The 22,498-nt window shown below is 37.6% G+C and overlaps 2 protein-coding genes and 1 long non-coding RNA gene across 8 annotated transcripts; 2 read left to right on the forward strand and 1 right to left on the reverse strand.

Annotated features, from left to right (window-relative positions):
* Nucleotides 1-794: 794 nt before the first annotated feature.
* Nucleotides 795-1,775, reverse strand: LOC144986885 (uncharacterized). Of its 2 annotated transcripts, none has more exons than XR_013650757.1 (3): nt 1,645-1,775; nt 1,223-1,312; nt 795-932 (listed from the first exon to the last, which is right to left on the reverse strand). It is a non-coding gene; the product is annotated as an uncharacterized LOC144986885 (long non-coding RNA). The 2 variants fall into 2 exon arrangements; XR_013650756.1 differs by having other exon boundaries at nt 1,223-1,345; nt 1,645-1,768.
* A 208-nt stretch (nt 1,776-1,983) lies between these two features.
* LOC101158887 (uncharacterized protein CXorf38) lies at nt 1,984-11,627 on the forward strand. 4 transcript variants are annotated; one of them, XM_020710920.3, is made up of 9 exons: nt 1,984-2,064; nt 2,196-2,252; nt 2,377-2,651; nt 6,382-6,602; nt 6,703-6,837; nt 8,240-8,362; nt 9,176-9,325; nt 9,420-9,611; nt 9,695-9,952. In XM_020710920.3, exons 2-9 carry the CDS (start codon nt 2,209-2,211, stop codon nt 9,803-9,805), a joined length of 1,251 nt encoding a protein of 416 aa, XP_020566579.1. In that variant the 5' UTR covers nt 1,984-2,064; nt 2,196-2,208; the 3' UTR covers nt 9,806-9,952. The 4 variants fall into 4 exon arrangements, with proteins under 4 accessions (XP_020566579.1, XP_078791592.1, XP_078791591.1 ...); XM_078935466.1 differs by lacking the exon at nt 1,984-2,064 and adding an exon at nt 2,077-2,126; XM_078935465.1 differs by lacking the exon at nt 1,984-2,064 and adding an exon at nt 11,452-11,627 and having other exon boundaries at nt 2,118-2,252; nt 9,695-9,826.
* Nucleotides 11,628-14,762: 3,135 nt separating this feature from the next.
* On the forward strand, nt 14,763-20,968 carry LOC105356198 (SH2 domain-containing protein 1A). Of its 2 annotated transcripts, none has more exons than XM_011486513.4 (4): nt 14,763-15,052; nt 19,519-19,579; nt 19,662-19,806; nt 19,951-20,968. In XM_011486513.4, exons 1-4 carry the CDS (start codon nt 14,901-14,903, stop codon nt 19,995-19,997), a joined length of 405 nt encoding a protein of 134 aa, XP_011484815.1. In that variant the 5' UTR covers nt 14,763-14,900; the 3' UTR covers nt 19,998-20,968. The 2 variants fall into 2 exon arrangements, with proteins under 2 accessions (XP_011484815.1, XP_011484816.1); XM_011486514.4 differs by having other exon boundaries at nt 19,665-19,806.
* Nucleotides 20,969-22,498: the final 1,530 nt, after the last annotated feature.

The raw sequence follows: 22,498 nt of genomic DNA on the forward strand, positions 1-22,498 counted from the left end.
CTGACTTTAAACCAGTCTCTGACCTTGAAACAATTGGGGACAACTATGCTGCAGGCCTTGACATACTCTACGTTCAGAGATGGTATGCTACCTTTGTCTCTCTATTTGTTCTCCTCTGATATAAACAAGGCATTTTCGACCACACAACTGCTGTTCCGTTAATACTTCCCCTCTTTATGGATCATTTTCAGCAAACCCTAGAGATGTGAGCACATAAAAGATCTAGTAAATTAGAAGTTTATGAAAAATATCAGTCCTACTGGTGTGGCACCAGCTTTGATGTCACATTTGGAGTAACTCAAATTCATTTTTTCCCTTTTTGTGATGCTGGGTTTTAGCTTCGCTAAGACATCTCCACTACATCTGGATGTCTTTACTCTTCAAGGCTTAGAAACTTAACAGTTATTTTAAGTGAAATGTGCTAATAAATATTCCAGTGACTACTGTGAAGTGTCAACTTCTTTTAAATAAGCTGATTCTATCTGAATCACAGCGATTTGTTGTTTGCCGCCTAATGCTTGCAGAATGTAGAGTAGAAGACATGGAAATGTAGAACTGAACGGTGCAGTCTTAATTGCAGGTGTTTCTGGGTGTATTTCTTACTTTTGTGTCCCTGCACTGCTCCAGCCTGAAATAGCAAGGGGTTAGTAGTTCCTCTCCTCCAGCAAGTCCCCACTGTACTGTATCTGTCAGCTCGTCCCTGATGAACTGCTTCAGCAGCACCCTCAGGGACATCAGTGCATGCAGCTGCTGGCTACACTCTTCTGGGTATTCAACCCTGCTTTCACTGCAGGCAGCAGATGTAGCAGCTTGGTGATGCCATGTCTCATGAGACGCTGAGACCGTGCAACAGCTCCACTCTGTGATGGAATGTGATGTGGCCTTATATCAAACAAAGGTAGAGAGGATCTAACCTGCCTGAAGGCCATCAACTGAAAGAAAGCAACACATTTTCCACCAATTACTAAGAGTTATAGTTGATGTTTTTTATATTTAATGTTCAATGTGAAGAAAAAGAAATAGTATTTTCTTATTGAAGAGCCAGAAGGACATTTTTAGATGACAAATGTACGTATAGTTAATGATGTCTTGTCTGAAATAATTAAATATGTTCTTAAAGGTGAAAATGAAGAAATCACGTCACAGCACTTGAGCTACTTCTCTATGAAAGTTAGTCTATTAAAGGAAAACGTCTTTTCATACGTGCTTTGCCTCTAAGCACCTTCATGTTTGCCGTGGTGATGGACAGATTGAAAGATGAGGTTAGACAAGAAGCTCTCTGGACCGTGACGTTTGCTGGCGATGTTGTCATCTGTGGTGGGAGCAGGGAGCAGGTGGAGGGAGTCTTTAATTGATAAAGAGACGAATGAGGTTTGCAGGGCAAAATACATGCTTGTTTGAGAGCCTGATTACATTCAAACAAAAAACGGATAAGCACAAATGATTAAATAAATGTAATCAAGGCTCTGGAAAAACAGTACTACTATATATATATATATACCACCTTTTTTTTTTTCTTTTTTTTTCAGTCCACTATCACATTTTTTCTTGGTGTGTCTGTTCATCAGGACACATTTTTAAAAGTATTGTTGTTGTTTTTTCATTACCATTTGGTTTAATTTTGTAGATATTAGCTTCACTTACAGTTTCAGGGTTTCCTTTGCACTAACAACACTGAGAGGACAGGGAAATATCACACACTCCTCTGCTGTCCTTCTTTTATATCCCACCAGTGAAACAGAGGTTGGATTTGACCCTTGAAGTACGTTATGTTGATTTTTAAATCAAATAAAACAGTTGGAGTAAAATGGAAATGATGTATTAGTTGTTTGTTATATTGCAAATCATATCATCACTGCAGCACTGATCACTAATATCGTGCACTTCAAGTTTTCCTCATATTGTGTAGCCCTTTAACACACCCTATAACATTACCATGTTTTCTACTTACACAATAAAAGCATGCTTAAGAACTCTAAACTGACTTAATCTTAACTTTTTGCTTCTAGAAATACCGGTTGTCATAGCAACCATGGCTGTTTTCTCCTAACAGATTTCTTTCAGGTAAAGCTTTTAGTTTTTCATTGTTAAAAGTGCTTTTATTGGATAACCTTGGTTACTTTTTGGTATATCAGCAGCATAACATTACAGTCATGCACAAAATTGTCAAAAGTTCATACTTTTTGTTATTTCAGAGTTCCTGTAGCAATGCGTGAAGTTAAAAGAAGGACGCTTTTACTTTACAATCAAAGGTAGGTCCAGAATTTTATGCCACTAATGTGAACTGTTAAACCATTGTTTGTCATTATTATGTTGAAAAGCATTTGCACATGTCAAGACTTTTTAAGGTTTTCCAAGAGAATTTTACTGTTTTAGAGATAAGCTGCTACAGGAGGGTCAAGCAGAGCGACCTAAGCAGAGCCAAAGGTTGAGAGACCAGGATGAAGATGAGAAAAGAAAACATCTGCTGAGACAAAAGGGCAGAGGAGGAGAGCTGCCGAAGAAAAAGAGAAGGAGGGAGCTGTCTGAGGAGAAAAAAAGTCCAACATCTCCCAGACAAAAAGAGGCAAAAAGGTTTAAAAAAGAGAGGGAGAAGGACACGCATGGAAAGAAGAAAGGAACAGAAGAAAAGAGTATCATAGTAGAAGAAAGTGAGGATTTTTTCTGATTCTTTTGTAAATCAAGTTGTCAAGTTGTCAACCTATTAGTTAAAGACTAGTTGTTCAGGGCAGAAAGGTCACGTCAGACAATGAACATACTGCTTCTAGAAGAATTTGAAGTCAAGTATTCTTCAAATTTGAAAAAAAATCTTTAAATAAGCTTAAAATACGTCAAGGCTGATGTTATTTGCACACATTTACGTGCAACAAGCACATATTTTAAGTGCGTCGAAGGATTTGAATTTAAACTTAAATGTATTTAAAATTTAACTTTAAGTTAAAGTCCCATTATCTGCCACACTTCAAGATGTGTGGAAAGTCTTCTCCGTGTTTGATTCATCCCCTGGAGGAGCGTTGAGCTACAGAAACAGCCACACTCAGGAACTATTTGGTGGTTTAAATCTATCTGCAACCGTAATCCTAACCTTTGTGCAGCCAAGAAAATGTTCAGGGCTGGCTGCACATATTTAGAAAATTCTGTTCGAACAACAGACACTTTTAATAGGTCAGTGGGGTAAGAAAAATGGTCTTGTTTTATAGAAAAAAGTTTAGTCACATAGAAAGACAGAAAATAGGCGATTTTTTATTTTTTATTTTTTTACACGAGCATTTTACCTTCTTAACGTTCTGTTATGGTCAGGTTATGGAGGAAGATGAAAGAAACAAAACACCTGAAAGCATATGAAACATCTATGAAAGTTAATGAATGCCACTGGTGTTTAACATGGTACATCTAATTACCAGTAAATGTAACAGAGCATTTACAGCTAAAATAAGCTTTATAAAATATGAACATACTGAATTTAGAAAGAAAATGGTCAGAACTACACATTGCAGAAACTAAATCTTAAGAAAAGACCATTGTTTCATGAAAAATTGTCTTATTTTTAGTCTCAGAATTTTTTTATATTGTATTATGTTTCAATAGCAAAATTATCTTAGTTTAGTTTAACCAAAAAAAAAAACAGAGGGTGTAGAATTTTCCTTAAAATAACAATTCTTGGCAGATGTTTTGCTTATTTAAAGAAATGCTTTTAAATCTTAAGAATTTTTGACTGTGGAAGTCTCTTTTTGCACAAATGTACCTGTCCAGAACTGATAAGAAACTATTCAATTGTATTTTTAAATTTAGGAGTCAGAAATGATAAATTAAGATGCAAATGGTTACTCTGGGTCTGGTTTAGTTTTAAAGAAAGTTTCATTGATCTCACACTAAGACTGTCTTCAGCACAAAGTTTGGAATCCTCCATGTTAGATCCAGTCAAGCCCACGTGGAAACCAACCTCTTGACAGCCTTTCTTTTAGGTTTTTGCTGTCTTCAAGCTACCAAAGAACTTAAGGCAGATTATGTGGTCTCTGAAGTAGGTGTGTGCTCCAGAAGGATTGGTTGAGTAATAAGGATAAGGTGGGTGGTTTAATCTCTCGGAAGACGATGTATGCTGAACTCCACCATCGCTCCACAGCAGCAAGAAAAGATGTGAACTGGAATCCAAGAAGTAAATAAAAGGGTAACAGCTACGCTGAGTTCCAGAGACCATTGCTGTATTTTCAGAGCTAAGAGAAGAAGCACAGTGTTCTGTTCAGCTAAAGGGCTGCAGTGCAAAGAGGTTTGATGGTATAGTGTCTTTAAATATAACAAGAACACTTTTAAAAACTTTCATAAAAGAGACTTCTTTAACCTTTTAAAAGTAGAACTCAATCAATCCCTTTATTTGTAGACCACCTTTCACCAATATGTGTGTAACACAAGTTGCTTGAGATTTATAAAAATAGGTTAAAACCTAATAGACTTAAACAACAATGATAAGAACCAATGATAAAATGTAAAATCCACGAAATACTTGAAAGCCAAAAAATAATTACTTTTTTGAGTTATATGAACGTTGAGTTAGAAAGATGAGTCGTAACCCTTGTGCTATCCTAGGCACTTTAACGTTGGGAGTTGGGTCATCTAGACCCACTAGACAGTGCTCTGAACCTTTTTTCTTCAATGATTTGTGATCTTCACTGGTGTCCATGGATTACATGAAATCTTTCCACATTTATCCACCTTTGTCATGGTAAGGAGAACACGTCAATGCAAGGGTGGGGTCATCTAAGATAGCACAAGGGTTAAATATACATTTAAAAATCTCCACAGAGGCAGAAACTCAGATCCAAAAATATATTTAAATTCCCACTCCGATCAACTTTTGATCTGTTCTAAAAGCATTCCCAGTGGTCTTTTAGTTTTTAGCCAAAATCAAGAACCTTTGTCGCAATATTGGAGCTATCCAGACATACAGTTAGAGCCAGATACTAACTTAGACAAGAAAATCGAAAACATACATGCATCTAACCGTCTACAACCGGATGTATCTGAATGGAACTAAGCAGGGAGCTTATGGCGCGCCGCTTGCAGCTTCTATGTCACACCTACTTCTTTTTCAAACAGCCTTTTTTTTTCGTCTGCTTTCGTCTAAAGAAATACCGGTACTCAGAAATGCATTTTTAATCTTAATTTTCTTTTTATATGTCCTCCATCATCAAAAAAATGCTACAAGAACATGTTAAAAGCACCAAAAACAAAATTTTTTATTGGAGTGGGTCTTTCAGGGAGCAGCACCTCAGGATCTGATAGCTGGAGGAATTAGGACTGAAGAGATCAGATAAATAGAAAAGACCCAGTCCATTCAGACATTTAAAAACTAGAGAGAGACTCTTAAAATGAATGCACAAGTCCTAACTATATTTTGTGGAGGAAGTCACCTTCTGCTTCAGGATTAACTTGATTAACATAATCAAAATAATGCAATCTGTAGAATATTTTGGATGTTTATATAAAGGTTTTGATTTTGTTTGTCCTTTTTAAAACAGTTATAGATCTTTAGTAGCGAAAATGTGTCTCCCAATTGCATTTTATCCTCTCATTTTCATGGAGTGTGTGTCAAGAATTAGGAGTGTGCTCAAAGTTGCATTTATCTCAATTCAATTTTAATTCAATTCCATTTTATTTATTTCAAACACAAATGAAAATAAAGACGAGAGTTTAAAAAAGATAGATAAAACCAGACAGTGTGCTTGAAAAGGAGTGGGTTGAAGAGAATTCTTGTGATCCCACCCCTTTTTTACAACACCTGATGATCTACATATTTCTATTTACAGTTTTGTACATGTTATATATTCACAATTGCATTCTGCATAGCACCTTTGCAGAAGTGACATTTTTGTTTTTATTGATTATTTCTTGCCTTGTAGCGTTCCATCAGTGACATCTTGCAAGTTTTTTTGAATAGATATAAACTTTTGCTTTGTTTTAAACCTTCATCCGGTCCGTTCCATAAATCCACACTACAAATTGATTAGCACATTTTTTTTTTGTAATGTGAATGCACTGCTTTTTGAAGTTCAGCTGATTTCCTGACTGTCTTGATGACCTCAAATTTCTTACTTTTGCGTGGCATCAGCTCGTGCAATTTTTACTGTCCGTGTGTGTTTCTGCCGTCTACTGGTGGAGGTAAACAGCCTGAAATTATTTACACATAAATAGAATTCAAATGTTTTTTTGTTTTTGTTTTTTGTATCCTATGTGTAGTCTCTGCCCCCTCCTCTGCTCTCTGTTGGAGCCCGCAGGTGGCAGCTGAAATGCGGTCAATGCTGCCCTCTTGTGGTTGCAATGCTGTATTGCACAGTCTGGGTGGAGCCAGCGTGAACTTGCTCAGCCCCTTTGTTGTGGTTCTAGGAAGTGAAACAAAGATGGTTCGTGAGGAGCTGGTGGTTCGCCTCAACGACCGAGAATACAAGAACTGGCTAAAGGCCGGCCGGTGTCTGATCATTCTGAAGGACGGCCTGCTGTCCTACACAGACCAGCAGATGAGAAGCTTCCACACTGATCTGCTCAATAAAAGCTCTCTGCTGAGGAGTCCATGTCTGACCTCTTCATGCAAACCAAGAGGAAGTAAGGTGTGAATTTCACCAAACTTTAGTTCTGTTACACACTGTGTGTGTTTTCCTGTGAGGCCCCTGAGAATCTGCTGACGTTTGAGTGGATGTCTTTGCACAGCTGTCCTCAACTTGTAGACCGTGTTCCGAGTGGCAGAAGGTGATCCTGATGCACCACAGAACCCCAGATGGGACCATCAACTGGGCAAACTGCTCCCCCCCACTGTGGAGGACTGACCACTGGGAGGTGGCCAAGGTACCCTGAAACAAAAAGTATTAAAGAGTACTAGTACTTAGTCTATACTAAAAGTGAAGCAGTATACTTCAAGTTTACTTTTTATGTGCTGTAAACTTAAAATGTTCCAATTTAGTTTAAAGAAGTATTCAGTTAGTATACTTTCTATACCACACATATGTGGTCTATAGTAGCGGTCCCCAACCTTCGGGTGGTCCGTGGGTCATTTGGTATCAGGCCGCACAGAAAGAATAATAAACTTACATTATTTCCGTTCTATTTATTTCGGAATCTGTAAGATGTTTTATTTTGAAAATTTTCCTGATCTCTGTTACATCCGTCTATGTCACTCTTGACGCAGGCCAAGGCGCTCTTCTCGGTCACGAGATAGGTTACCGCTAAAATAAACCCCAGGAGCTAGCAAAGTGAGTAAAAAAACAAAACAAAAAACCAAGCGTCTTTGGAAAGTTTCTTTGCCCAGAGGAAAACGGCCAGCCAGGAGACAGAAGAGGAGTTTTCGACTTCCAAAATAAAGAGAGCTACATTTGATAGACAGTACTTCTTTTGCACCAGTGTGGGAAGGGGAGAGGATGATCAGACCTGTGCGATGTACAATAACATGGCTGTCAATAAAAGCTTAGAGTTCGTCTTGTTATGTCTCCGTTTGTCCCTCATCGTAACTTTGTTTCAAAAGTTGTCCGCCACACCTCAAAGACCGGTCCGTGAAATACTTGAATGGCGTCATACCATTCAAGATAGTATACTTGCTAAACTTCTACTGAAGTGTACTTAGAAAATTAAACTTCAAGTTTACTACTTTTTGCGAAGGGACCCCACAGAGCAAAAGAAACTAACTCGATACGTTTTTTACACCAGTTTTAACGAGAAACCAGACGTTTATGTTTCTAAAGTACAAATTTAATACCAAATATATTTTTATTACAACCTTCGGCTCTTATTTCTTGTTTGTTTTATCATTAAAATAATCCTGTATTTTGTGGTATTAGCACCAAATTGGGCATGGATGCACTTTACGATCCCCTCTTTCAGAAAATTTCTGAATTTGCATTTTGAGCATTAACAGCCCTAAGTGCTAAGACTGGGGCAAATAGAAGGTGAATATTTTGGCAAAATTAAAGATGGCTGCCCTCTCAAAAAATGGCTACTGCCATTTTGGATTTTTCTCGTGGCAGATTTGTTTTCCTGAAAGAAAGAGTCCTAAGGCACATCAATGCCAAATTTGGTGCTTGCATCACATAATACGCGTTTTGTCTGAAATATCAACCTAACCGGCCCTAGAAAAGTGTTGCATGACATGTGTTTGTCAATGATCATGTCAACCATGTTTAGCTGACAATGCTGTGACCTCAAAGGCTAAAAATTGGCTTCAAACCAGCACAAAACTAATTTCTCTGACTTGCAGGCCTACATGCCCCGAGGTCAGGGTCAAGTGAGGGGTGCAGATCAGTGTGATGCATCCGCTCTGCTCAACCTGATCAACTTCTGCAAATGGTTCTGTGCTGAAGATCCCAAATCTGCCAGGCAGGTAAGCCACCATGACAGTTACCTTTCTGTTTGACACAGATACAGATTTTCAAAGTGTTTTGTTTTTTACTTTAAGTTCCACTTTAGTCACCTTGTTGATCTATTGTAAAAAAGTGTTATCAGTGCCCTTTTATCTATGATTAGGCCACGTTTAGACAAAATAAAAAAACCTATGTAGGACATAGTTTCTGCAGAGCAGCAGTAGTTCATTAGAAATTCGCCTCTGAGTTGTGGCGGGACCACTGACTCAGAATAAGCCCACCCCCTTCCCATCTTCCATTTGTTTACACTCTCTCCCTCTAGCTTACAGGCCGTCACAACCCCAACCTAACATTAGCGGTCCAGCAATTTTGGAGCTATCCAGCTGTATAATTTTGAACCGGATTCCAGTTCAGACGAGGAAAACAAAGACGTTCATGGATCTATTGGTCTGCAAGTGGATGCATGAGAATGGAGCAGAGTATGGAGCTTGTGGCCTGTCTTAGTATCATCTATGTCACACTTAGGCTTTTCCAACAGCATTTTTTCGTCTGCTTCTAATAAAAAACAATTTAAATTAAAAAGAAATGCTCAGAAATGCAATTTTTAGCTTAATTTTCATTATATATGTGCTCCATCGTTAGAAAAATACCACAAGAACAAATTGAAAAACAACAAACATAATTTTCCTGGTAGTAGGTCTTTAAACGCAGACAGTCTGGTTAAATCTAACTTAATGAAGTTTTCATGCATCTAGAAAAGCCATTCATTATCACACCAAAGTGACAAAATCGGACATGAAACGTTACTGTTTCTACTTTTTTTATGTCTGCAGGTGATCCAGTGCAGGAACGAACTGATGCACTCAAATGAATTTCGAGTCAAAGATGAATGGATGAGGAAGTACCGCGCAGCTCTGCAGCACTTTGTGCAGCAGTTCAGCCACATTCCACGCATGGCAGCGGTGGGTCGACAAATAGAAGACGTGAGTGTTTGAGTGCTGCAGCTGAAACCTCCCGTTTGAAAGGTCAAGAAACCTGGAAAATACTTAAATACATTTGCTTTTTTTCTTCTTTTAGATGCTGGCTGTTGACCTGTCCATATGTGTCTTTGGGGAGGACCAAACAGATTCTGCTTGCATGTTGAATGATTCTATCAGGCAGCTGGAAACCAGTGCTGAGGTGGTCAGCCAATGGGAAGCTGCGCTGCTGCAGGAGATGCTGCAGGAGTGTCTGCATGCTGCTCCTGACAGTGAGGCGGCTAACGCACAGGTAGGACAAACAAGTCTGTCTATGTTGCTTTATTGGACGAGAAAAGGAAAGCGCAGCGCCCAACCTCCTCTGTACTCTTTTAGGACACAAAGCTCCTGAAGAGCCTGGGGGGCTTTCTGCGGAGCAACAAAGACTTGAGCGAGAGGTTTTCTACAGAACTCCAAGCTATCACTGAGCTGGAAGCCAGAGAATAGCGGATGGGCTGAAAATGTTGGGTTTTTTTTTTTTTAGTTTGTGTTCTGGATGAGTGTAAGAACAAAGCAAGACACTAAAAGCAGTCAAACTACAAGTGGGAAATTCTTTCTTCCACGAAATAAAACCCGAAATAAACCCAAAAAAAAGACTCAAGACAAACAAAGAAATAAAATTAAATATACATACATATATCAAATAAAGGATAATGAATGGACAGGAAAATAGAAAAAAATACCGGTAAGTTAAACCAAAGTAAAGAAATACAACCATACACATGTACATATACAGTTGAAACCAGAAGTTTACACACACAACATAAAAACACATGCTTTTTTTTCTCACCGTCAGACATGAAATAAAAGTAAACTTTTCCTGTTTTAGGTCAATTACAATTAACACAATAATTTCTATTTGCTAAATGTCAGAATAATGAGACTAGGGTTTTTTTTAGACGAGCTGTTATTGTTTTTATCAAAGTCAGAAGTTTGCATACGTTTCATTAGTATTTGGTACTATAGCCTCTAAACTGCAGTACTTAGATCAAACATCTTGGACATTCTTCCACAAGCTTCTCACAAGATTTGGTAGGAATTTTGGCTCATTCCTCCTGACAGAACTGATGTAACTGAGCCGAGTTTGTAGGTCGCCTTGCACGTACACGCCTTTTCTGCTCTGACCATAAATGTTCAATAGGATTTAGATCCTGGCTCTGTGGTGGCCACTCCAAAACATTGACTTTGTTGTCATTAAGACACGTTGGTACCAGTTTGGGGGTATGCTTCGGGTCATTGTCCATTTAAAACACCATTGGCGCACCAGCTTCAACTTTTGGCTGACGTCTTCAGATGTTGCTTCAATATTCCCGCATACTGTTCTTTCCTCATGAAGCCATCTATTTTGTGAAGTGCACCAGTCCCTCCAGCAGCAAAACAACCCCACGGCATGATGCTACCACCCCCATGTTTTACAGTTGGGATGGTGGTCCAAGGCCTGCAGGTTTCCCCCTTTTTCCTCCAAACATAACGATGGTCAATGTAGCCAAACTGGTCAGTTTTAGTTTCATCAGTCAATTTTAGTTTTATCAGACCGCAAAACATGTCTCCAAAAGTTAAAGTCTTTATCCTTGTGTGCATTAGCAACCTTTAATCTGGCTTTTACTGTTTCTCTTGGAGTAATGGCTTCTTCCTGCCAGGGTAGCCTTTCAGCCCATGTCTGAACAGTACTCGTTTCTCTGGTGATAATGACACATTCTTATCATCTTCAGCCTGCATCTTTACAACACCTTTTGCCTTCGTCCTTGGGTTGTTCTGGACATATAGGACCACTGTACGTTCATCTCTGGGACACAGAACCCGTCTCCTTTCTGAGCGATACGATGGCTGGACATTCCCATGATGTTTTAGATTCTGATCATATTATAATAAGAGGGGATTTTAATATTCATGTTGATGACCCCAGTGACTGTCTAGGAAATGCTTTTGCAGCTTTATTAGATGATGTTGGTTTCACTCAAAATGTAAATGAACCCACTCACTGTCATAAGCACACCCTGGACCTTGTTCTAACCCATGGGATAGAGATCAGCCAGCTGAGTGTCCTTCCTCATAACCCCATCATTTCTGATCACTTTCTGATTACCTTCCAGTTTACATTAGAACATGCTACTGCCCCAGTGAATAAGAAACAGCTCTGGCTCGCCTCTACTACTGCTTCTACACCTGGCTGTGGATCCTGCCTCTGGCTCGTCTCTGCTCTGTAACTGACCGTGTATCTCGTCTCTGCTCCTGCTCCTGCTCCTACACCTCGCTGTGGATCCTGTCTCCGGCTCGACTCGCGCCCCCAAGTCCGTCTGGATGAAGCTCGTCTGCTGGACTTCAAATATGTAGTTGTAGGGTTAGATAAGTTCATTCTTCTCTATGAGTTCTGGTAAATCGCCTGTCCGTCCTGGGGGAGGATCCCTCCTTCATGTGGGCACCCCTGAGGTTTCTTCGTTTTTTCCGGAATCCGTTTTTTTAGGAGTTTTTTCTTACCGCGAAAGAGGGTCTAAGGGCAGGGATGCCAGTATAGCTTAGTCAGTTTATTAGTACATTTTAGTATTTTCCTATTGAATTCTATGTATTCATGATCCTTTTGATTTTATGTTTAACTTTTTCAATTACCGATACGAAGCCCATCGAGACGACTGTTGTTTTGAATTTGGGCTATAAAAATAAAATTGAATTGAATTGAATTGAATGTTTATACTTGCGTACAATTGTCTGAACAGATGAATGTGGCACCTTCAGGCATCTGGAAATTGCACCCAAGGATGAGCCAGAAATCTACAATTGTCTTCCTAACATCTTGACTGGTTTCTTTTGACTGTCCCATGTTTTTTTCTAAACAAGTAAGTGTGTTTCAAATGTACCCTAATAAACATCCACGTGTGTGTTTCTAATTAACTCAAATGCTGTCAATGATTGTATCAGAAGCTTCCAAAGAGATGACATCATCATCTGGGTTTCCCAAATTGTTTAAAGGCATAGTGATCTTAGCGGATGTAAACTTTTGACTTTGATCAAACTAACAAAAACTTGTCTAGAAAAACCCTTGTCTCATTATTCTAACATTTAGCAAATAGAAATAATTTTGTTTATTGTAATTGACCTAAAACAGGAAATGTTTCAGGTCTGAAAGAGAGAAAAAAAAGCACGTGTGTTTTATGTGGTGTATGTATATATATATATCAAAACTTAACTGAACATTCAGAAGCTGGTTTCAAAAGTTCGTTTCAAAAGTTTTTACAAACACAAATATTGCAATAATTCATCACGTCATGAAAAATAACAAACTGGGCCCATACTCTCTCACTCATTCAGACAGTAAGTTATTACCCCCGGGGGAAAAAACTTGTTGCAGGCCTGAAAAAATTCACCGACTTCCTTAGTCTTCCGTGCAGAGCCGTCCTGCGTTCTCCGTGCAGCTTTAGCCGTTGCTCCGCCTTCCACAGCACCTGCCGTCTGTCGCGGGGAAAATCCAACGTGCTCAGCGCTGCAGCTCCGCTCCGTGGGCTCCGGGTCACGCTCAAGTGAGAAACTCCAAAATGGGAAACTTTCAGTCACCTTTTCTGTCACGGGAAACCACTCTAAAGTTTTCCTCCTGACTTTGGCCGGCAGAAAGTTTATTTTTCCCGTCTTCTTCTCCACTTCCCCGCGTGCTTCCACATCCAGAACCTCTTTTTTACTCTTTTTTTTCTTTCTTTGATCCTCTCCTCAGCCAATCAGATCAGTCCAATGAAAACCAAAGAACACTCCACAGAACACTCCGCATTTCTTCAAAATAAAACATAGTCCTGTAAACTGACTACGTTGAGGTTACATAATCCAAAAAAGTCAATAAACAACAATAACATTGTTATTCACAATCAACCCATTTCCTTATAGTTAAATATGTGTCATCACCCAGACTTATTCAACAATATTCCTTTTAGCAACTCTGCAATTTCAATATTAATTCTAATATTGATCATTTATGGGATTAATTTATTTAATCCTCCTCCTTTTTTCTTCTCGGGGCTACATATGTAAATGATTATTATTACTCTTAAATATGAATAGACATATTTGCACTCATAGACTTATACATACATACCATATTTTCTGGCGAATAAGTCACAATAGATAAAAATATTAATAATAAAGAAGAAAAAGCATATATCTATTGCTCTGAAGCATAAGTCACAAGTTTGGGAGAAATATGTGACTTTTTTTTATATTGTAAAATAATGGGTTTTTTTTATAAAAAAAATTTGGTGCAAAGCTTTAGGAATAAATCTGCCAAGCCTGGGGAAGTACTGCGTTCAACCTTAAACACGATTACTGCGTCAAATTTGCATCTGCTGGCTCTTTTTTTGGTGCGCCTCTCATCTCATCTCAGTCATTGATTAATGGTTGTCCAGAGATTAGTTTACAAACAACAGTATATTTGAGCCAACATTTATTTTGTAAGAATCGTATATAAGTCGCTCCTGAGTCACAAACCTGGCCAAACCATGCAAAAAACAGCAACTTGTACTCCAAAAAATACGGTAATTTCCACTGAAGTGTCTGTTACTGTCCTTGATTTATTGGTTTGGGTCAACAGTAATCTTTTCTTTGTTAAGAATTCAATAGAAAGTGTGGAAAATAATGGGAAAAAATACAAATATTGGGAAGTTTCTTCTTCTTTTCTAAATGTGTCTACAAACTCCAAAACAGTTAGAGTAAGAAGCCAAATAAAACTAGAGAGTGGGGCCTGTTTCCGCTGCAAGGTGACAGGTTGTTTTAAAAAGTCACACATTGCAAAAAGATAGTGCAACACCTTATAACATGCAATACTGTAGTCATGTACAGAATTGCAAAAAAACAAAAGAAAGCAAAATGCATGTTTTTAAAAACAAAAAACTGAATGCACAGGGGGTTGCAGTACCGTAAATTGTGCATTTTTCAGGTTGCTGCTGTGTAAACCACAGTTTTTTCTGATATAAACAAGAAGTCTGATTGATTTTTTTTTCTTTCTTTTTTGTTATGAACATCTGACGATATTTATTTTGGCCTTAAACTGCACCAGGGATGAATGGGGTTTTTGTGGGTTGGAGGGGGTGGGGGCCTTTAGTCAGGTGATTTGTGCGTGCTGCATCTGTGCCTTGCGAAAATGCTCTTCACATCCAAAACTATCCTTTTTTGTAAAAGTGTGAAAAATGTTCAGATTTAGCTCTTCAGCAGATGCCCTCGTCCAAAGCAAGTAATGAAGTCGCTTGTTTCAAGAAGATAAAAGCTTATATCATTTATGCCACATGAGCTTATGTCTTTTTGATTTTGCTGTGGGATGAAAAAAAAAAATTAAAAAAAACGTTCCAATAACATAAATGAAGGAGGGATATTTATAAAACGCCCCAAAATAAACCCCCTTATTATTGTAAATAACGTAAATAGATGATGAAGTACATGAGGTGTATCCGCCTCACAAAAAGGTGTGAAAACCAAAAGCTTTTCCTGCCTGGTAACCTTTCGCTCACTAGCTGACTGCGGCAGTCGTCTGTACTTCCACCAACAAGACAAATGCCTCTGAGGCAACATGGAGAGAGAAGGAATCTACATCCAGTCCATCTATTACGGGAAGATTGGAAGCGTGGTCACAGAGAGGCTGCTGGAGAGGTTCGGACAGGATGGCAGCTTTCTGCTGAGAGACAGTGAGACTGTGCAGGGAGCTTACTGTCTCTGCGTGAGGTGAGCAGCACATTTCACCAAAATGGGTCATTTTCCCACTCCTGTGGTTTTTTAATGGTCTTCTATTCAAGAACGATTAATTAAACGGAGAAATGTAACTTTGTAACTTACAAAGTTACATTTCTCTGTTTCTCCGTTAATGTTGTAAGTTATAACTTACAAAGTTACATTAAATGTAAGTATTAGAGAAAAGCAGATGTGTACAAAACCGTTCAAATGTTTTAACGTCACGTTTTCATCCGTTTCCAAATAAATTCCACTGAAAACAGAAAAAGAGAAGCCAGCATTAATTAGTTTTGTGCCTTCCAGCAAACTTTCTTTTTCTGTACACTAACGGAACCACATCTCTGACATGTTGATCTCGAAAGAAGAACAAAGTTACGAATGTTGCAAAGCTGATGCAGAAGGCACATGAAAAAGGGGTAGAAGTGTACCTCAAAACTGTGTGGGTGGATTGCAACGAAAAAGAAAAAAAATGAGCAAAAGTGTTTTTATTCCTTTTGTTTGTGGAAGCACCAAACTTCAGCGTTAGTTCTTGAATTTTTTACTAAACCACATTTTGCCCTCTTTACAGAAAGTTTAAAGAACATAATATCATTTAGATCTTTGAGGTAGACGTGCTTTAAACCGTCTTACAGGAAAGAAAATGTGTGAAACTGGAAGCACTTTAAAAAAACTGAAATCTAAACTTGACAATTAAGAAAAACAGCAGTTTGTAATTGAAGGCCAATAGTTTTGAAGCTTACAAAATTAACTGTTTGTTTAACAAGATCTGTAAAAATAGAAATTTTTATTTAGGCTGTAAATCAAATTAATTTGCATTTTTGTATTTCACTTAAAAAGATTTTGTTGAACATAAAATTTATTTAAGACAGTTGAGTAACAAAATAGTTGAAAAAGGGCTAGAAATCAGACTACAAAAACTATTACTTTAGTGTTTTTAAACTGACTGCATCTTTTTTTCTTCTAAAGTGGAGCGATTTGCTCTGAACACAGCTGTTTGTCTCCATGCAGCATCAAAAGAGAATAAACGAACAAATGTTTCTACATTATTTATGATCAGCTGTGGTCACTGTTGTCTGAGGGTTTTTTTGGGAAAAAACTCTGACAACAATTAAAGTTTATTCATGACTGAAATGAGTCAAAATATTTATGATCTCAAACTACTAAGTTTGAGTTTTACTTCTCAGTATCAGTGGCACACAGTTAAATCAATGGCTGGTGAGGCACTCTTCTCTAGAGTATAATTGACACTTTTTATCATTATTAATTTTAGGACTTTTATTTTTCATGTATTTTTTCTCTTTAATTAACAAAAACAAAAGGGGAAAAAATATTCTCACTTTTCAATCCACAGCATGCAAACTGAAAAATTTCAAATGGAGTTTTGATTAATTAAAACAATAATATTTTTTTAAGAAAAAGGATAATTTTAATTTTAAATCAAATTTAGGTTTCAAATCCTTTTCTATTATTCATTCATTCATTTTTATTACTCTTTGCAATTAAATATTTTTCATCAAATCAAGAAGACTTTTTTTGCTCTGATCTTTATTCATACATATTACACCCCAAAAAGCCTTTGTAATTCTTTTTTTTTAAGACCTAAATTTATTTTTGTTTTGGTTTTTACCCAAACTTAGGTCGCTTTCTTTTTTAAAACCATGACTCCCAAGCTGGGGTACCATCACAGAAAAAATGTGGAAAACGGCCCACAGCATGTGACAGCTTAGTTGTCCATCTTTTATGTCAAAAACGTTGTATGGTTGCTCAACAAGGGTTTCCATATTTGTCAAATATTTTCCAAAGGATAAATCAAAAAGTGCTATTCTGATAACAACCAGTCATCGTGTGTTTAGAAGTTCAGCAGAGCCGACTAAAGTTCCGACTAAAGCTTTAGGGTGTTTTCAGACTGGAAAGATCCTTTGTTCTGGATCAAGTCCCAAACCTTACGTTTGGTCTGTATTCAGACTGTCATCAAGCGACCCATTCAGCTAGCCCTGGCTGCAGTGTGCAGACCAAGGCATGGTTCAACCCATTGTATGTGATTCTTCTTTGCCACCACAAAGAACTTTGTAAATTACAAAATTTATTTTTCTTCACATTTTTTAAGTTTTGTTGGAAATAAGTAACACTGGAAAATGAAGCAAAATCCAAAACTACTTAACTTTAATTGATGATTTGAAAAGAGAATTTAGGATTTGCAAGAAATCAATTCTATCTAAAACTGTTTCCACAACCAACCTGCACCTGAAAACTAAGAGAATCTCCTCCTGAACAGAGCAGATCCTTTCTGATGGATGAAACCAGATCAGCATCACAAAGCTGAGACATTTAGTGTTTATGAATCCCAACCTTTACTGTGACGAAAAATCCCACACAGTAGGAGTGCCTCAACGCGTTTAACTCCGCCCACATTGAAGCACGCCTCGGTCTGCAGACTGCATTCAGGGGCTTCTCCACCACCTAGCTGTTAAAAATTGGAGGGTAGTTTGTATGAGCATCCTACAGGCACTTCTGTATCACCTGCACATCCTGTGTGTGCAGCAGGTCAGTGAGGAGCCACCTTACCAATAGCTAGAATGCTGCATAAAGGGCACCTTACAAAAGCATCTCCCGTCCGTCATTGCGTGTGACTTACAATATCCTTACAAATATGTCACAATATACTGACCACATCTACGAGAATGGTACATTCCATTTTCATGGCGTCCCTTAAAGTGGACACATGAACCTCAAGGGAACTCCTAGACACACCTGCACTTCTATCAAGAAGCAGCCCCTCCTGTCTTTGACCCTCTACTGGCCCTGACAACCCAAAAACCCAAACGGGTGTGTGTGAAATCAAATTAAGCTTTAGTGAGGACTACGTCTGCATGGGATGACTCATCTCCCAGTTTCTTAGCAAAGAGCTTTATAAAGCTCTGCCCCAGAGCACCAAACACTGGGGAACCATTGGTAAAAAAATACATTCTATTTGACAGAATTCAATGACAAAAAAAAGCAAACAAGTTTTTTTTTTCCTTCCAAAACAGCTATTCTTTGTTTGTTATTTTAGGGGATTCAACTTTTCCTATGCTAAATTTTTAATTTTATCTTTTGTTTGAGCCCCTTTAAAGGAATGATCAAGACATATGAGCTAAATTAAGTTACATTTGGTCATCAATAAAATCTCAGTTCACAATCAAGGTTATCTCAAAGTGATACACAAAATGGAAAAGAAATATTAAATTAAAAATATAATATAATGCAGTTCAATCCTGGTATTCTAAAAAGGCATCGTTATCTTATATCAGAAATATAAAAATTATGTGGAAGAGTCTAATAAACACAGACTTCTGCTTAAAAAAGATCCATCAATTGGCTGCCAGTTCTATCAGGCTTGACATTCATTTGACATGCGCTCAAACGTCCATGGTGGTAATATGGGACAAGCAGGGAGGGGCTTCTTCATCTCTTTCCTTTGCCACCGTTTATTAGCAGATGTCCACCAGGACATTTGAGGAAGCTTGTTTTGAAATGCCAAAACGGTGCAGATCTCGCAATTTAGGCATAAAACGGAAACGGTCCCTGATTGGTCAAAATTCGATCTGTTTAACTTGCAATGGCAGCTTTTTGTAAGTAGAACCCCAAAACAGTCCAATGTAGCTACAAGTGAATGTGAGAGTTTTGAATGCTGGAGCCTGAAAAGCGCTTGAACGTGAGTTGCAAAGAATGACCTGAGCTTAGCTTTATATGGAATAATCAACTCAAATCAATCTTATCAATTTTTATATAGCACTTGTCCACCAAAAATAAATAAATAAAAATGAATGATTTCAAAAAAAATCCGGACGCATAAAAATTGAACCCTCATCTCAACAATTACTCCGTAGTAGCTTGGAGGTGTGTAACTTTTTTTTTTTTTACAAGCTTATTTTCCCCGCTTCTGGTTGTTATAGGTTGGTGCCATCAGTGTGAATGTGTTTGTAGGTGAATGCAACTGTGACTGTAAAGCGCTTTTGGGCCTTAAAGCAAGGTAGTAAAACGCTGCATAAATAGATGCCGTTTACCATTTTATATCTTGATTGCTCTTTTTTTTTCCGCCTCCTTTAGCTTGTCAAGCTTACCATTTGATTTGTGACAAAGCAGATATTAAGGAGCCAGAAACAAAATCTTCCACCATAAATTCTAAATTCTTTACGAAATAATCTAATTAGGTGTCTGGGTGAGTAATCATTTTTAAAAGAAGAACACTTGGAATAAATCATATAAAGATAGGTTTTATAAATAACTCTATATAGAAATCAGTTGCAAAGTATGACTGATGTCTGGTTTCATGTGCACTGAAAACAATACTGAAATCTGAGTCACCGCCAAATATGCCCACCATGTCTGTTTCAAACTTTCAAACCGTTGCACGAATGCAAGTGTCCGTCTATACTCATTTCAGATTAATTCATGTCTTGATACTTGTCTTCATACAGGAAAGCACCGTTTGTCTACACATACAGGCTTTTACACTCTACGTCTGGCTGGTCCCTTCAGGTGGGTAAACAAGAAAAAAATAAAAAACTCATCAGCATGGGTCTGTTTTTATTTGCAGCTCTATGAGTTTGTGTTTCTTCAGCAGGATTCAGGAGAGAGCCTACGGAGATTTGAAGCCCTGGAGTCCCTGATCAATCACTACAGAAGGGTCATGGTCACTCGTGTTGGTATTGTCCCCCTGATCGCCCCCCTGAACAAGACACAAATACCAGACAGCATCTGTGAAGGTACCAATGGCATACCATAAAGGGTGTTTCATTTTATGACAGCACACTTGCACCCATAAATGGTTTCTGTTGAGTCAAAAAAGGTCTTTTAAAAAAAGAAAGAAAGAAAAAAAGGAACAATAACAATTCCGTTTTCTACCACAGAGTTTCTCTACCTGGAAATGAGCAGCGGCAGCAGCAAGACCAAATGACTAGGTTCAACATTTCAAGCTAGCAGGTCCTGCAGAAGCTTGGCAAACATGTTTACCGTTTCTTACTTTTTGCAACACGTATCATGTTGTGTTGCTGGATCTCAAATTTAAATTATATTTTTATCACTCAAAGAATCAGTTTTGTCATTAGCTGTTCTTATGTGTGAGTTGTAGATAGATGAATAACTAATTTTAACCCCCAAATATATCTTAAATTATTCATAGCATGAATTTTCAATGAATAAACATGAACAAATACACATTTTTTCTTCTTTACTTTTCTTAATATAGTTTTCTCGTATTGTTTTTAACCCTTGTGCTATCCTAGGCACTTTAAAGTTGGGAGTTGGGTCATCTAGACCCACTAGACAGTGCTCTGAACCTTTTTTCTTCAATGGTTTGTGATCTTCACTGCTGTCCATGGATTACATGAAATCTTTCCACCTTTATCCACCTTTGTCATGGTAGGAATAACACGTCAATGTAAGGGTGGGGTCATCTAAGATAGCACAAGGGTTAAAGTCCTCTTTATTAAAAAATGTCTTTAAATTTCCTCAATTCAGCCCCACATATATAAGAGATAAAAATTCTCCTTTTTGTTCTGCTCTTACTTTTCTCTCTGCCCTCTAACTGAAAGTTGTGTTTTGATTTCTAAATTTTGTTTAATCTTTTGTAAACAATGTTGCCGTTTTATTAAATTGTATGCAATAATTGGACTGTTTTTGACATCAGCTTTTTTTCCTCATAACTTGTTTGTAGTATAACTGAGTGTTGGGTTAAATCATAATTGTATTATTATTCCCCAAACCTAAACAGTAAGGCAGATTAAATAAAATTATTTGATTTATCCTAGAATTCCTCATTTTAATGCTGTGACGAACTGTAGGCCAATGCAAAATGTGGCTCCACTTGCAGATTGTTCAAAACTATGTTTTATTTTACTTAATAAACATATTGTGCAATAAAATGAATGATTGTGGTCATTTCCCTTGATGTCATCACATGACACCATGATGGGATGTTGCTAAGAAAATTTTTGTGAAACTGGATTTTTCATGTTGCCACAAGTTAGAATATTCCCGTTACGCAAAAAATATCTTCCAAAATAGGATGTCTGTGCAAATGTAATCAGTGTCTGTGCGCAGTTCTTTTCTTGGTGATTAAGGTCGAACAAATTTAGAGTTTGGATAAATTTGGCAAAAGTCCATCCTCTCCAAAGGTTGTATGTGTTTGACTCTCAGGATAAAGCATGTTTTAAAACAAAAGTAACTGAAACCAGGCTATTTCTCCAAGTAACTACTGAAGACTTTTTTTTTTTTCTATAAGCCAGTCATTTCCTCAACGATCCAAACGTAAAACAAAGAAAAACTTAATTTACCTAACTTGATGAAACCTAACTTGATGAGAAAGCTGTTCCTTGATTAAAGGGGACATGGTATTGAGGCAGCTTAAAATATTTTGTTGTTCGGAAAAGGTGTTTGACCCGTGGGACAGCAAAATAAAAACCTTCTCACGGGATACGGGAATAATAAAAATTAAAATGTAACAAAAGTTAAAACTGAAATAAAAGTAACAAGATGTAAACTTTTAAATATAAACTAATCAAATGTAGCTCAGAACAGGTGAATCTTTAACCTAAAAGACATCATGTGTCCGGTGGGAAGAAACTACCCAAACGGCGTGTTTACAACGTGCAAAGTAGGATGAGAACATGACGCTGTGGTAAAGTCGTCTGCTAGAGATCCAAACCACGATATGCAATGAAGCTCTATGAATTGATGTTTATCAAGATGCATTATGCACACATCTATAGCTGGAAGCTTTGAAATAGTCATGATTTAGATATCTAAAGATGTGTCCGTGCCTACCAGGTTGTAGGTTTCTTTGATTTGAAATAAATCCAGTTAACAAAAGTATTTTCACCTATCGGTTTCATCTTATCATGTCTAACCACAGGTTTCTGTGATGTGTTCAATCCGGACTGTTGGTAGTCAGACATCTTGTTGAGATTCAATCAGCAGCATCTGGGTCACAATAAGAGAACAAGAGTGTTTTAAGGAAACCACAAACTCATCATTTTGAATTATTTTCCAGCTTTTTAATCTCCAGCAACAATCCAGAGAAGCACAGAGATTCTCATTTAAATCAGCGAGTCTAATTCGGCTTTTTTTAGCATGTGCAGAACGATCACTGTAATAGAAACACAATACTTTTATGACTACAAAACAAAGTACGTCTATGCTTTTATAAAACATCTACAATATATTAAAATGCTATAAAAATATGAGTCATGTGCAGAACGATCACTGTAATAGAAACACAATACTTTTATGACTACAAAACAAAGTACGTCTATGCTTTTATAAAACATCTACAATATATTAAAATGCTATAAAAATATGAAACAAAATGTGTTTCAAAAGTAAAACTTTGACAAAGTAGTTACTTGTCACCTGTCTGTTACAGCTCCTTATTTTTAGACATGTCGTGTAAGAACAGAA

Source organism: Oryzias latipes, chromosome 17 (genome assembly GCF_053564925.1).
Source record: "Oryzias latipes strain Hd-rR chromosome 17, Olatipes_Hd-rR_3.1".
In the NCBI taxonomy this organism is placed as follows: Eukaryota; Metazoa; Chordata; class Actinopteri; order Beloniformes; family Adrianichthyidae; genus Oryzias; species Oryzias latipes.

Coding starts and splice junctions, on each gene's coding strand:
- LOC105356198 (XM_011486513.4), top strand. CDS start 14,901: ATGGAGAGAGAAGGAATCTACATCCAGTCCATCTATTACGGGAAGATT. Junction 19,580..19,661: donor CGTCTGGCTGGTCCCTTCAG/GTGGGTAAACAA, acceptor GTGTTTCTTCAG/CAGGATTCAGGAGAGAGCCT. Junction 19,807..19,950: donor ACCAGACAGCATCTGTGAAG/GTACCAATGGCA, acceptor TTTCTACCACAG/AGTTTCTCTACCTGGAAATG.
- LOC101158887 (XM_020710920.3), top strand. CDS start 2,209: ATGCGTGAAGTTAAAAGAAGGACGCTTTTACTTTACAATCAAAG. Junction 9,326..9,419: donor TGGGTCGACAAATAGAAGAC/GTGAGTGTTTGA, acceptor TTCTTCTTTTAG/ATGCTGGCTGTTGACCTGTC. Junction 9,612..9,694: donor GTGAGGCGGCTAACGCACAG/GTAGGACAAACA, acceptor GTACTCTTTTAG/GACACAAAGCTCCTGAAGAG.